The following is a 16,351-nucleotide window of genomic DNA, read 5'->3' on the forward strand; positions in this document are numbered from 1 at the left end:
CACACTAAGTCATGGAAACAACGTGAATAGGACAAAGAAGGATCAGAACACAGTGGAGAAAACAGACTGGGAAAGAAACATCAACAGGCAAGACTCCCTGATAATTAGTAGAAAAACAGACTAAAAAACCAATGGCAAACAGCCAGGAGAAAATAGCAAAAAGGAGGTCATAGTATAACTACCAAGAAGAAGAGAGTAGCAAAAATTATAATGACAAAATACCTGCCAAAGTCACTGAAAGAAAAGGACAACAGAAAGAATGAAACAAAAACAGAAAATGCAGCTAAATAGGTGATAGGTTTGGTAGATTCCATATGCAAGGAGGAGAGAAGATAACTCTCAATGAAGGGAAGAGTCAGCATGTAGCAAAAGAACAGAAGGGAGAGTTCAAACACAACCTAAGCCAGATGAAGAGGCACCTTAGAACTTCAGAAAGAAACTAGCATCTATAAAGATCAAGACCTGAGGGAATAATCAAACAGATAAATGGCATATAAGAAAAGTGTAGGCCAGACCAGGCTAAGAAAACAGACAAAAAGAGCCAAAGGATGAGGACATGGATCATAAGATTGGATGCTCAAAGTTGTGAAGGATGGTAAAAGTATTCAAAAAGAGTGTGGCCAACCAAGAAAAAACCTTACAAAAGACCTGGGGTGCAGAAACCACTCTGTAAATAAAATGCAAACTATTAAAGTGGTATGCTATCAAAATATAAGCTCATGGCAAATGTAAAAATAATGCCTGAAGTAAAAGTCTGCAGAAAAGTAAATATGAAAACAAGTCAAAAATGAAATAATGGCCCAAAATTAAACAAAAATATGATTATAAGTAAAGATGCTAATAGCTCTGAAAAGAAGCTAAAAATACATTCATGTTGGACAATGTCACCATGGTAGTGTGGTTCAAACATATAATGGTGACAAAAAAATATGAAAAACTGTTACTTTAGTGTCATAAAGGCCACTCACTGGCAGATCAGTCCTACTTAAAAAAAAAAAAAATGCAATGGGTTAAAAAACTGTGACCATTGCAAAGCCTCACCAAGACAACTTCCTCCCACTGATCTTTATGGAAATCAGACAGCCAAATAACAGTAGCAAGTTTTATCTGGAAGAGCTTGTTATAAAGTTTTTCACCCCAAATAAACTTCCAACTGGCATCATAGAACTAGAACCATAATCCAAATAGAGAACAAGCACAGCTTTAATGGCACCAGAGCAGACATGGTTAGCTGCTGTGTCAAAACCATTATTCCTTGAAATACTGGATAGAGATGGATCATAGAGAAAACTGTTCCAGTCATTTCTGAATATCTAAGAGTACAGGTTGAGAACTTACATTAAGCAATTCCATAACCAGTAGAGCTAAGAAAGTTCATATAAATAGTACAGTGTAGTGCTTCATTTCTACATGATCCAAGGCAAGGGAAATGGCATACAACTCAGCAGTGAACATACAAACTATACACAGTGCCCAAACAATCACCTGCTTGAACCATCTGTAAAAAACACAAACAGAAAAATAAATGAAAATATGTTTGGCAAAGAGAAGAGAGCATACACTTTTCTCAAATGGCTCAAAGAAAGGTCACAGGTGGGGATAACATTGAGCCATGGTGGGATGAAATGATCATTGGACTCAGCAACACCATACAATGACAGACCCAACTCAGCCAGCTGTGGCAAGATACAAAGGCCAAAAGTGGAAAGCCACCCCTCCCATCAATATCAGCACTTCCCCAGAGGGAAGAAGTCCATTAAAGTCCCTCAGGATTAAAAAGGGAGATGGTAACTGTTCAATGAGAGCATCAAGGTCTGATTGATCATAGGTCTCTCCAGGTGGCAGGTATAGAGAACAAATAGTGATGGTATGACCCAAGAAAACAGGAATGGCTACAGCCTCCAAGGGTGTGTTGAGTGGCAAACAGGGGGTGGGCACATGCTGATCAACCAACAATGTCATCCCTCCATGCACTCATCCATCACACAGCCCTTCATTTCTTTACAAAAAAGACTCCCAAAAGGCAACTGAATCGGCAGGTTTCGGAAATGTTTCCTGTAATGAAAGACATACAGGATAGTAGAAACAATTAGTGCTTTGATGTCATCCAGATTAGAGCATAAACCTTGACAGTTCCACTGTATCAAGGTGACCATTTTTATTTATGTGTATGCAAATTGGGTGAAGAGCCCTTCTGTTCATGACCACATCTTTTTTCTTTAATGTCTTTATTCGAGGGAGGTCTACTGACCTCCATGGATTCTGTCCTGGGTCAATTGGGCAGGTCTTTGCTGTTGGAAGAGGATTCCAGCAACTAAAAATGTGAATGAATGAATGATCATTTTGCATCTTGGGGTGGGGAGAAGATGTACCCAAGGAAATGCCTGTAACTGGAGCCAAAGGAAGTGGATCTTGGGATTTGCTGGAATGAATGTTAGGGAGAGAGATGGGTGTTGAAATTGATTCATCAACTTTTTTAACCATGGAGATCAAAATACTTTTAATTTGGTTTAAGAACAATTCTTTTGGAGGCACAAAGAGATCTGTTTGCACTCCCACTGCAGTAGTGGAATGAAGTGCAGCAGCATATGTCCGAAATGAAGTGGTGGACAGCAACTTTCAAGTCTCAGGGTAAGTAATGTTTTGAATCATTTTCAAATGCTGCACTTCTTTTCCTTCCAACCATTTAGAGCAAAAATGAAAATAGGATGGTTGAGAGTCATTGCAATTGATGCAATGATGGTCCATTTCACACTCGTAGGCATCATTGTCCTTGCCACTGCAACAAGCACATGTCAAGGAACCACAACATGACGTCTTCGAGTGACCAAACCTTTGACACTGGAAACATCGGAGAGGGTTTGGAATGTATGGTCATACTCTGCAATTAAGATAACCTGCCTTGATGATGACAGGTGGACATGATGATGTATATGTGAGAAGGAGGACATTCTTCAGCACAATAATTCCATCTTTGCAAGTGGAGATACACCTCGCTGCAGAAACTCCTTGGGTGGAGAAACCAGCGACAATCTCCAACTCTGGGATGTTCTTCAAACCCCTCTCAACAATAACTCCTTGTGATAAATTCAAAGTTGCATGAGGTGTAACTTCAATATGTATATCCCCAATTGCCTCTGAATGCAAGAGAAGTTTACTGTGTTGAAGTGTGGATGTTTCCACCAACATGTCACCAGATTAAAGCTTCTTTACTGACTTTGGAGAGCCAGCAAGTCCCTTTTGAATGAAAAAGAGAGACATTTGCCTTAAAGGTTTGTCTGAAAGAGAATGCAATAAAACAAAATGAGGTACAGGTACTACAGATGGTGAAGATGTGGTCATTTACCTATAGACTGTTTTTTCACTATTTTATTAAGATTTTTAATTGGAGTATCCATACCAAAAAAGGAAAATTTTGGTGCCCATGACCCCACCCACCATGGAGCACTACAAGGGGATGCACTACAATGTCAAACATGGACACTGCAACAATGCCAGGGTTTCGTGAGCACTATACCCAAACACCAGCATCAGATACAATGTCCACAACACCTGTTGAGAACATCCAACACTGGTACTTGGTTGATCCTAGCCTGAGTGGACCAGCCGTTTGACCCAAGGGGGCACCACAAGGCTGCCCGTCTATAGGAATTCAAGGCCAAAGTGGTGTGTTAGGGTTGGACCCCTCAACCACCAAGATCCTCTCCTCCTTCACAGGTCATCACACATGGGTGGATGTTTAGATCCCACAGGAGGTAAACTGAAAGAACAGAACCTTACCTAGGAGGTCTCCCACCACATACAGGACTCCATACTGAAGGAGCCTCCATATGAAAAATGTTATTAATAGTTTCTAAATGCTGTACCTTTTCCTGTCCCAGCCATTCAAGGCAAGAACAAAGATAATATAGAGGTGAACCACTACAATTGACACGGTGAGGATCCAGTTGATACTTGTAGGTGTTACCATCTTTGTCACCACAATGAGCATGTCAAAAAACCACAACAAAATGTCTTCAAATGTCCAAACTGCTGACACTGGAAACACCAAAAAGGATTAGGAATAGAAGATCATACCCCACAGTTCAGATAAGCTGCCTTAACAATGGCAGGTGGATATAATAATGAAAACATCAAAATAAGAGCATTGCTAGGCAGCATAATTCCATCTCTACAAGTGGAGATATGGCCCACATAAAAAACACCTTCACTCAAGAACTCAGACAGCATCTTTGACTTAAGAATGTTCTTCAAATTCCTCTGAACATTCACTCCTCAAGAGAAATTCAAAGTACCATGAAGAGTAACTTCAATTGGTATATGTTTATTGACACTTTTTTTTTGTATAAACTACAACCAGAAACTATATAAAAGCAAGTGATTTGGAATATACTTAAAAATTATACCTGAACTGGTGTCATATACTTGAAGTTAAATTGGTTTACAGCTGCAAGTAGTTCAACATTTAAGTTCAGTGATTCCCAACTATCTTCCTCCATGTCTTGTGTGGTGATTCCCTTTGTGATATCCATTAACTCTCTAAATATAAGAATGACAAATATTTATATTCACAAATAATTATTTTAACAATAAATTACTGAGGAAAAAACATTAACATATGAAAAGGGTAATCTGGAAGTAGATGAAGAACTACATAGGTGAAGAAATTATAAAATGTAAAAACATATAACACCAGTAAAAAGCTTGTAAAATTAAAATAATTTTATTGGTAACACTGAAAACATTTTAAACAAGAACCCTTCATAGGGTTTCTGGTATGAATTAAAACCATTAATAAAAGAGTTATGGAGAAATAAAGAATGAACAAGTAGCACATGGCTCAAAAACAAGCTAAGGGAAGTAACATGCAAAGGTAGTTAAAATAAGTACATGTACTAAAGACTTGTCTGCAAATTTATGAAGTCAAACACTGAACTTAACTAGTCTGATTTAAGGCCATTTTTACACTAATAATAAAAAATACTTTTCATCTATAGTTTCATATTTTATTTGCATAACTTCCAAACCCTCTATTCGAGATCAGAGTTGTTTTCAGTAAAACTTTATTTTATCTGTTACTTCTTCGACCCTAATGCTAAATGAATTGGCCTTAGTCATATGGATATCAAATCCACACATAAAAAAAAGAAATAAAACTAAATTATCCACTATCTTTCTAAAATAATTGTGCCTTGTAATATACAATAACTATTTATTTTTTTAAGGCCAAAGCTGATAGATTTTTCATTTTGTTTCAATTTTTTTATATTTGCACTTAGACACTCTTGGATCACACAGACAGCTATTTATCATGAGGCAGACAGCTCTGTGTAAACATCCATCAAATTGCATGATCACATTCATACTGCATGTGTATTATTATACAAGTATTTTGTTCATTTACGTTTTCTTAAACTTAATAAGTTTAATTTTTATGTTTTAGTTACTTTTACAACAATAAATAAAACTACATAAACAAGAAATTTATTATTTATACATCTGAAATATTGTCTTTTGCAAGCCCTTGTATTCACTTAAACTGTAGATGTATACATCAACCTCTTGTGCCTCAATTATAGTTAAAACAGAAATTAAAAAAAAAAAATTCTAATATGGAATTTAGATTATTATCAAATACTGCCACTAACACAACTGAGACTAATATAAGATACCAGGTTTTCATACCGAGACTAATATAAGATACCAGGTTTTCATACCGAGACTAATATAAGATGCCAGGTTTTCATACCGAGACTAATATAAGATGCCAGGTTTTCATACCGAGACTAATATAAGATGCCAGGTTTTCATACCGAGACTAATATAAGATGCCAGGTTTTCATACCGAGACTAATATAAGATGCCAGGTTTTCATACCGAGACTAATATAAGATGCCAGGTTTTCATACCGAGACTAATATAAGATGCCAGGTTTTCATACCGAGACTAATATAAGATGCCAGGTTTTCATACCGAGACTAATATAAGATGCCAGGTTTTCATACCGAGACTAATATAAGATGCCAGGTTTTCATACCGAGACTAATATAAGATACCAGGTTTTCATACCGAGACTAATATAAGATACCAGGTTTTCATACCGAGACTAATATAAGATACCAGGTTTTCATACCGAGACTAATATAAGATACCAGGTTTTCATACCGAGACTAATATAAGATACCAGGTTTTCATACCGAGACTAATATAAGATACCAGGTTTTCATACCGAGACTAATATAAGATACCAGGTTTTCATACGAGACTAATATAAGATACCAGGTTTTCATACCGAGACTAATATAAGATACCAGGTTTTCATACCGAGACTAATATAAGATACCAGGTTTTCATACCGAGACTAATATAAGATACCAGGTTTTCATACCGAGACTAATATAAGATACCAGGTTTTCATACCGAGACTAATATAAGATACCAGGTTTTCATACCGAGACTAATATAAGATACCAGGTTTTCATACCAGAGACTAATATAAGATACCAGGTTTTCATACAGAGACTAATATAAGATACCAGGTTTTCATACCGAGACTAATATAAGATACCAGGTTTTCATACCGAGACTAATATAAGATACCAGGTTTTCATACCGAGACTAATATAAGATACCAGGTTTTCATACCGAGACTAATATAAGATACCAGGTTTTCATACCGAGACTAATATAAGATACCAGGTTTTCATACCGAGACTAATATAAGATACCAGGTTTTCATACCGAGACTAATATAAGATACCAGGTTTTCATACCGAGACTAATATAAGATACCAGGTTTTCATACCGAGACTAATATAAGATACCAGGTTTTCATACCGAGACTAATATAAGATACCAGGTTTTCATACCGAGACTAATATAAGATACCAGGTTTTCATACCGAGACTAATATAAGATACCAGGTTTTCATACCGAGACTAATATAAGATACCAGGTTTTCATACCGAGACTAATATAAGATACCAGGTTTTCATACCGAGACTAATATAAGATACCAGGTTTTCATACCGAGACTAATATAAGATACCAGGTTTTCATACCGAGACTAATATAAGATACCAGGTTTTCATACCGAGACTAATATAAGATACCAGGTTTTCATACCGAGACTAATATAAGATACCAGGTTTTCATACCAGACTAATATAAGATACCAGGTTTTCATACCGAGACTAATATAAGATACCAGGTTTTCATACCGAGACTAATATAAGATACCAGGTTTTCATACCGAGACTAATATAAGATACCAGGTTTTCATACCGAGACTAATATAAGATACCAGGTTTTCATACCGAGACTAATATAAGATACCAGGTTTTCATACCGAGACTAATATAAGATAGAGGTTTTCATATAAGATACCAGGTTTTCATACCGAGACTAATATAAGATACCAGGTTTTCATACCGAGACTAATATAAGATACCAGGTTTTCATACCGCCGAGACTAATATAAGATACCAGGTTTTCATACCGGAGACTAATATAAGATACCAGGTTTTCATACCGAGACTAATATAAGATACCAGGTTTTCATACCGAGACTAATATAAGATACCAGGTTTTCATACCGAGACTAATATAAGATACCAGGTTTTCATACCGAGACTAATATAAGATACCAGGTTTTCATACCGGAGACTAATATAAGATACCAGGTTTTCATACCGAGACTAATATAAGATACCAGGTTTTCATACCGAGACTAATATAAGATACCAGGTTTTCATACCGAGACTAATATAAGATACCAGGTTTTCATACCGAGACTAATATAAGATACCAGGTTTTCATACCGAGACTAATATAAGATACCAGGTTTTCATACCGAGACTAATATAAGATACCAGGTTTTCATACCGAGACTAATATAAGATACAGGTTTTCATACCGAGACTAATATAAGATACCAGGTTTTCATACCGAGACTAATATAAGATACCAGGTTTTCATACCGAGACTAATATAAGATACCAGGTTTTCATACCGAGACTAATATAAGATACCAGGTTTTCATACCGAGACTAATATAAGATACCAGGTTTTCATACCGAGACTAATATAAGATACCAGGTTTTCATACCGAGACTAATATAAGATACCAGGTTTTCATACCGAGACTAATATAAGATACCAGGTTTTCATACCGAGACTAATATAAGATACCAGGTTTTCATACCGAGACTAATATAAGATACCAGGTTTTCATACCGAGACTAATATAAGAGACTAATATAAGATACCAGGTTTTCATACCGAGACTAATATAAGATACCAGGTTTTCATACCGAGACTAATATAAGATACCAGGTTTTCATACCGAGACTAATATAAGATACCAGGTTTTCATACCGAGACTAATATAAGATGAGACTAATATAAGATACCAGGTTTTCATACTGAGACGAGACTAATATAAGATACCAGGTTTTCATACTGAGACTAATATAAGATACCAGGTTTTCATACTGAGACTAATATAAGATACCAGGTTTTCATACTGAGACTAATATAAGATACCAGGTTTTCATACTGAGACTAATATAAGATACCAGGTTTTCATACTGAGACTAATATAAGATACCAGGTTTTCATACTGAGACTAATATAAGATACCAGGTTTTCATACTGAGACTAATATAAGATACCAGGTTTTCATACCGAGACTAATATAAGATACCAGGTTTTCATACTGAGACTAATATAAGATACCAGGTTTTCATACTGAGACTAATATAAGATACCAGGTTTTCATACTGAGACTAATATAAGATACCAGGTTTTCATACTGAGACTAATATAAGATACCAGGTTTTCATACTGAGACTAATATAAGATACCAGGTTTTCATACTGAGACTAATATAAGATACCGGTTTTCATACTGAGACTAATATAAGATACCAGGTTTTCATACTGAGACTAATATAAGATACCAGGTTTTCATACTGAGACTAATATAAGATACCAGGTTTTCATACTGAGACTAATATAAGATACCAGGTTTTCATACTAAATTAGAAGATAATTAAATAATTCACATAACTGTTCAAGTAATTTCCATCGGACAAACAGTGACAACAGCAGCAAAGCACTAAAAACTGATAACATCCATGACTTATAACCTTTTCTCATTTGATAAACAGGAATCTACCATTTCTTTTTATTAGAAATAATCCAATAGTAAAAATCATTTGTGAAAGATAAAAGAGGTATGGCATATAGCCTTCAGCTTATTACTTTTATTTCTGTTAGCAAGAAGGTGGCAGTTACAAATTTAAATCTTAAAACAGGAATATCTATTTTTGGATCTTTTCTTTATAAGAAACAAAAGGTTTTGTTATCTACTGGTTGGCAAGAAAATTTTGAAATTGAAGAGTAGGTTAAGCTACAACAAAAGAAATGAGAAACCTTGTTAGAATTGCATTAAAAATTACCATAATACTTAATATTCAAAATCATGATGAAACAAAATGGGGACCATTAAAATCACCTATTTAAAACTACCTTTAGAATGTTTGAATATTAATAATGATTATTCCACAGTATTAACTGAGCAAAACTAAAGTTTATTGTACTTATAAAATCATCCAAAATAACATAACTTTGTCAAAATAGTCTTGTTTATTGACAACGACAACTCCATTTCCTTCATCTAGATTTAAGAACACTAAAGCATGATATCCACATTTATGGAGTGGATTAAAATTTCAATATCTCAATGAATTTTCATCTAAGTAAGGATTTAAGCAATTTTTCCAGATGATCTGTTTGTTTTTTGAATTTTCACACAAAGCTACATGAGGACTATCTGCACTAGTCATCCCTAATTTAGCAGTATAAGTCTAAATGGAAGGCAGCTAGTCACCACCACCACCAACTCTTGGGCTACCCGTTTACCAACAAACAGTAGTATTGACAAGCACATTATAAAGCCCCTATTAGTCAAGTGTCCTAACCATCTGGCCATGCAGGCCTTTCCAGATGAGCATATAAAAAAAATGAACCTTACTACTATAATTTTTTCACATAACTATTCTATCTTTGGTCCCAATGATTCTTTTATTTTCTCAAGTAGAATACTAGCATAAAAAATGGAAAATGTGCTAATTTGGACATACAGTTAGATTCAAAGATAGTTTGTTAAAGATTCTGATTAGTAATTAAATCAAATCAAGTATATGTGTGCCCCATGCTGTCATACAAAACTACAACTAATAAAAAAAATAATCAAATCAGGTATATGTGTGCCCCATGCTGTCATACAAAACTACAACTAATAAAAAAATATCTCTTAATAACAATTATTTTATTTTATTGAAATAAAAACATAACACAATCTCAGAATATTTCTAAAAACAAAGTACTTAGTCTAACTAAATTGTTTGTTTGTTTCTTTTGAATTTTGTGAAAAGCTACTCAAGGGCTATGTGTGCTAGCCATCCCAAATTTAGCAATGTAAGACTAAAGGGAAGGCAGCTAGTCATCACCACCCACTGCCAACTATTGGGCTACTCTTGTACCAACAAATAGTGGGATTGACCAGCATATTATAATGGCTGAAAGAGCGAGCATGTTTGCTGTGATGGGGATTCAAACCCTCGGCCCTCGGATTACGAGTCAAATGCCTTAACCATCTGGCCATGTCTGGCCGTCTACCTAAATAGCCTATTTTCATGTGTAGAAGAAAACAACCATTATACTGATGAATAGCTACAAGTTAAAAAGATAGCCATAGATCAGTAAAGAGAACACGCATAGTAGTACAGCATTAAAGGTAATGGGTCAGTCTCTACAAGTATAGGACTGTAAAAACCTCATGCTGTTTATATAAATTTTATATAAATACTAACATACCTTTACATTAATACATTAAAGAAATCTATATGGAAATATAACAATGTTTAGAAAAATAATTCAAGACATGTTGTCACTTAACTTTTTAACTAACTAGCTTGGCTTTTCTACTGTCATCAATCAAAAATAAACAAATACATTTACAAACTTAATTTTATATTTTAACATTTATTGCCATAGTTTACTGATCTTCATCAAGATTTATCTTTATATGCTTGAATATATATGCATATACAATGAAAAACTATAACTGTGGCTGAAAATATGTCATTTTCTTCCAAAACATATGTGAAAAACATTTGAACTAACAGACTGTACCTTTCCATACTAATCAAAATGTGTAATGGTGAATGGATACAAAACTTTATTGAAACACAGCCTAGTAAATTATTTATCCCTATAATGATACTAAAAAGATTTGTAGAACACTTCATACATGAAAATTCTCATCTCAAAATACCATTACTAATGACAAAGAGAAAAGTAACTTTTTAACAACTCATTTAATTTTTTTTAAAATGTACAACTTACATCTCATAATTTATACCTATTTCTAAATCTCTTATGTCTTGGTTTTTCCTACAAATCATAATTTTTAGAACATTTTATTTACCAATGTAAAAAAACATGTGAATCACTCGTTAGATAACTGTATTTATTAAATAAAGGAAAACCTAAAGTTCTTTAACAAGATAAAATGATGGCTTCCACTTCTGCCAATTGTAAAATATTACACAAGTTAATCACCCCATCAAGAATATAAAAGTCTTAACATGGGTCTTTCCCAAATTTTAAAACTTGTTTTCTTATCCTAATACCTACAAAATGTATCTAAAATCATTGAAGCCCTTTACTCTATTGATTCTCCACATAAGATTATAACCTTAAACAAATATCACCCTTATCCTTTATTCCTGATACTAAGAAACATCTTATTACCAAATCATGTTGCAGAGTATGAATCAAAAAGGTGATTAAAAGTACAAAGAACACTTTGACAGGTTTAGGAATACAAATATACATGTCACCATTTTGGGAGTTTACCCTCAGGCTAGGCATAGGAATGAATTATTTAGCAAGATTTAAAACTTAAATAAAAGATCATCAGATTAGTTTAAAGTAACAAGTTGTCAACTCCAGGAATAGTTTCTAAAAGTCAGGATGCATTACATGCTAAAACGTGTGTCCACTTAAGTAGGCAAAGTTGCAGAATGTTTGGGAAGACTGAATATATTCATAAGACACAGTTGAAATAAACCATAAGAGTGAGAAAAAGTAGGATTAAACAAACTGATAGGTCTAGCATACAATATCCATTCTTCTTTGTATAGTACAAAGGCTCCACCATAATTGACAGAGGCCTCACTGTACCAATAAAGCTTCTCCAGTATGCCCAATTACTCTAATAGCTACCCCAAAGCCATGTTTAGCCCTGCTAACTTACTATTTAGTTTATGAACACAGTTTTTTCTATAATGCCCCACAATCTCAAAGGAGGCCTGGAACTCAGTATTCAATGGCAGATTTGGATTTAAAAAAAACAACAAAAAGCTAATACTTCTAGATCTTCCCCATGATGTCTTGATTGTCTTCTGAATGCATTTTAGCTCTCCCTTAAAGTGAGGCTAATCACATACAGGGTGTCTGAAAAGTCTGGAACCAGAGGCTCTGGCATTTTCACTGAGTAACCTGCCTATCACAAATGTTACCCAGTTCCTTAAAAAAAGTTATTCAAATTTTAAGTTAAAGCTACAGAAATATTATTTTGAAGTGAAAAACAGTATGGAAAAAAAATGTCACAACAAAATTGGAAGCAATCGGCATTTTGTAGAACAGCACAATCAACATTCTAGAACAGAAAATAGGCCTATTATTCATAGGAAACTTTCAGTGCTGATGACAGTGACTTGTAATAGTAAATACTGTAAATTATGGTTGATTGGTTGGTTGTTTATTGGGGTTAATGGGTACAAATTAACGTAATTATCTGTGTCAAATCATTGGTGTGAAAAAATCAGGAGGTAAAATTCTTTATATAGTGATAAAAAAAAAAAAAGTTAAAACTAAACAATATGAAAAAAGCTTGCAAAAACTCAGATATACTTTACAAAAACCAATGCCCAGGAGAGGTACTGTGTAATCACTATAATGACAGTCAGGATGAATAATTAGTTTCAGTACCTCATGCACATTAGTCAGAATACATAAAGTAGCCTATACTTTGCAGGCAAATACCATGGTAAACTTAAACTGCATGGCATCATGGTTCACATTGTCTTGTTTTCGCCATGTTAAAAACTGTTTTGTTAATAATAGTCAGAAATTTCCAGGCACCCCGAGATCCATCTGGGTAGGGATTTCGGTACCTGTTCAAACACTAATGGGTATTTTACTGACCTTTACAAAATGTGTTCCATATACTGTCATTGCAACTTAAAACAAGTTTCGATTAACAGCAGAATTACTTCAACCTTATCATGCTTTGACAACACTATAATCAGTCACATAGATGAAATAAAAGCTATAAACCATCTACAGTTCTAGACTTTAAGACCTCAAATCTCCACAAATATGCTTGTCAAGTTTAGTCCTGCTAAACTTAATTAGTTTTTAGACACTAATCACTGTGACAAACATAACGAACTAGCCTTAATTAGTGCCTCTGATTGCCAACATTTGAGATTACTTAAACTTTCAATTAAATTGTGTGGCACAAAAAATAATCAACTAATTAAAGTTTGGGTTTCATTATTTATCTTTAATTATTTTGAACATTCAAGTGTTTTGTTTTTTTTAAGCCATTATATTCATTTGTTAAGCACAAACCTACATAATGGACAGGTGAAAAAATTTAGTCAACCAGTTTTTGTCATGCCAAAGCAATTAAAATCACCAGCCAGTGCCATTACTACTTTTATGCCACTGACTAGAAGGAAGGCAAGTGGCTAACAATACACAATGCCAACTCTCTGGTTACTTAAGTATTGAATAAAATGTGTTATGTTCATAATTTAAAACTGTATAACAGTATGCTTTAATATCTATGGAATTTTGAGTTCATTTCACTTCATCATATAGTAACCTAATTTAGATATGTAAATAAAGTTATGACATTTCATCAAGTTCAGTATTCAATATTATATAGTGGTTTGTTGTGTTTGGAACTTTGCGTAAAGCTACACAAGGGCTATCTGCACTAGCCATCCCTAATTTAGCAGTGCAACACAAGACGGAAGGCAGCTAGTCATCACCACCCACCACAAACTCTTGGGCTACTGTTTTACAATTGAATAGTGTTATTGACCATCATATTATAATGCCCCCATGGCTGAAAGAGCGAGCATGTCTGGTGAGAGTCATAAATTCCAATCCGCAACCCTCATATTTTGAGTCAAACATCCCAACCACCTGGCAATTTATAGCTTACAGTCTCGAGTAATGACAGTTAGTAAACAACCTCCATTGTCAGCCTTGGGCTACACTAAACAATAATGACAGTTGACAGTCTCTTGTAATGCAACTACATCCTGTGGCAGATTTAAGTTTTTGTGGGCCTTGCATCTCACATAATTTTATATAGAATAAAATTATCAATGAGTCCTCATTAATACCATGAACCCTGGGGCTGAGCTCCCACTAACTCCTACCTAACTATGCCACCGACCACATCTCCCAAATACGGAGAGTGCTTTTTTGTAGATTCACAACCCAATATGCTAAACACTGGCCAAACTTGACCTAAGGAACAGTAAAATAGTACAGTACAATCTGCAGAAATGAATATGTCCTTCGAAAACTTTCTGGAATAAAGCCATCAAACCTCTGTATTGAAGATTTTCTAAATTCATTGATTTCACTATTACTACATTACACTCAGACTAAATGTTTGAGGTGATGAGGACTTCAACTCGCGATCCTCGAATTATGAGTTGAGTGCCTTAACCGCCTGGCCATACCAGGCCACTATATAGTGGGCCAACTTTTAATGGCTGTGTGTGTATTAAAGATTTCTTTTTCACCACAAATGAAATTGAAAAGAATCTGTGATGTAAAGGTCTAATGTATTCCTTGACTGGCTGTACTCTCTGCTTTGGATTGCAGCTTGACTTATTCAAATCTCATCAGCATAGCTTGAATCAGTAAATGAAATATTAGATGTCAGTTTTTTATTTCATTAGTTTATTAATTATTATTATTTTAGATGACTATCAATAGCACAGAATTCCATTATAATTCATAAAGTTTAGTAACTAAGCTGCATTTGAGTCTTTAAAAAAAATGTGAAATTTTGTATACAACATAGCCTTTCACCAAAGATCTATATGGAAAAATTATACAAGTAACAGAGAATTGCTCTTTATTACTATTAGCTGCTATAGATACTAAAATTACAAATGATATTCAAAGGACATTACTGATACACAATTATGTGAGTTACATTGCACTTACATACTGAATCAATAAAATTAATATTTACTTGTATTATGAAATAAAAATACAAAGTACCTTTTCACTTCAAGGTTTAATTACAAGTTACAGAAGTAAACAATGAGTTGTATAATACATGAAATTACAATATATCTTACTTCATGAATTCTAATTTATAATTATATTTATGTGTTTAACATTTAGTGAAGTTCAAACTTAAACCATAAAACGAAATAAATCATGCACTACTATCAGTACTAGTCTATATGAGATTAAGACTTCAATATAATAAAAATTCCCGAAACATGTAAATCCGAATACTGGTAACACTAACGCAGTAACCTTATTTCCTTACATTAAAAAGAAAACTTTAAAAAGTTAAATCTAACTTCAAATATCCACATTACACTTCATTTCAACTCATTATTTTTAAATAGCATAATCACCTATACAATTTGATTTAACCACTTATTTCACCCTTCAGTACCACGTCTTACCTATCTTAGAGTTATACCACCGGAATGTTTTCGTTTGTAAACTAAATAATTTAGTAAATTATATCCTCAACCATTACCACGCAACTTCTATATATTTTGAAATAAAAGGAATTACACTAATTTCGTGAAATAACGGGAGATAGCGTATTCTACTTTAACTTTCTTAAGGTTTTGTTAACTGTTCATGTATTATTCCTTTCATCATTTTGTTTAGCTGTTAATTTTGGTGATAGCAAAATACCACCTGACTGTTCAAATTCTACCTAAACCACGTTGTTTTTCGGAGTGTATGTATTACAAAACTGACACCTATTTTCCCTAACAGTCATGCATTGATTAAGGGAAGATTTAGAAAAATAGTTAATCACATAGTACCTAACTCTGTGCTTTAGCCAAGAAATAAAAATGCTTAATTGAGCTTAAACGAGTTATTGCTTGATATTGTTACTGACTCTAAGTAGTTTAATTTTGATATATTGTGTTTTTGTTTGTTTGTTTTTCGGAACTAGAATTTTTATTTATTTTCGCCAAGTCACATGTTTATTG

General features: G+C 34.0%; 1 protein-coding gene across 1 annotated transcript in view; it reads right to left on the reverse strand.

The window, feature by feature from the left end:
- The window catches only part of LOC143252108 (ATP-dependent RNA helicase DDX55), a 103,450-nt gene extending 87,351 nt beyond the window's left edge, over window positions 1-16,099 (reverse strand). The window contains exons 1-2 of the mRNA XM_076503756.1: window positions 15,806-16,099; window positions 4,407-4,539 (exon numbers count right to left, since the gene is read on the reverse strand). Coding sequence (XP_076359871.1) covers window positions 4,407-4,532 — 126 coding nt within the window. The 5' untranslated portion in view covers window positions 4,533-4,539; window positions 15,806-16,099. The remainder of the gene's footprint in view (window positions 1-4,406; window positions 4,540-15,805) is intronic.
- Window positions 16,100-16,351: the final 252 nt, after the last annotated feature.

This window comes from Tachypleus tridentatus, chromosome 6 (assembly GCF_004210375.1).
Source record: "Tachypleus tridentatus isolate NWPU-2018 chromosome 6, ASM421037v1, whole genome shotgun sequence".
NCBI lineage: Eukaryota > Metazoa > Arthropoda > Merostomata > Xiphosura > Limulidae > Tachypleus > Tachypleus tridentatus.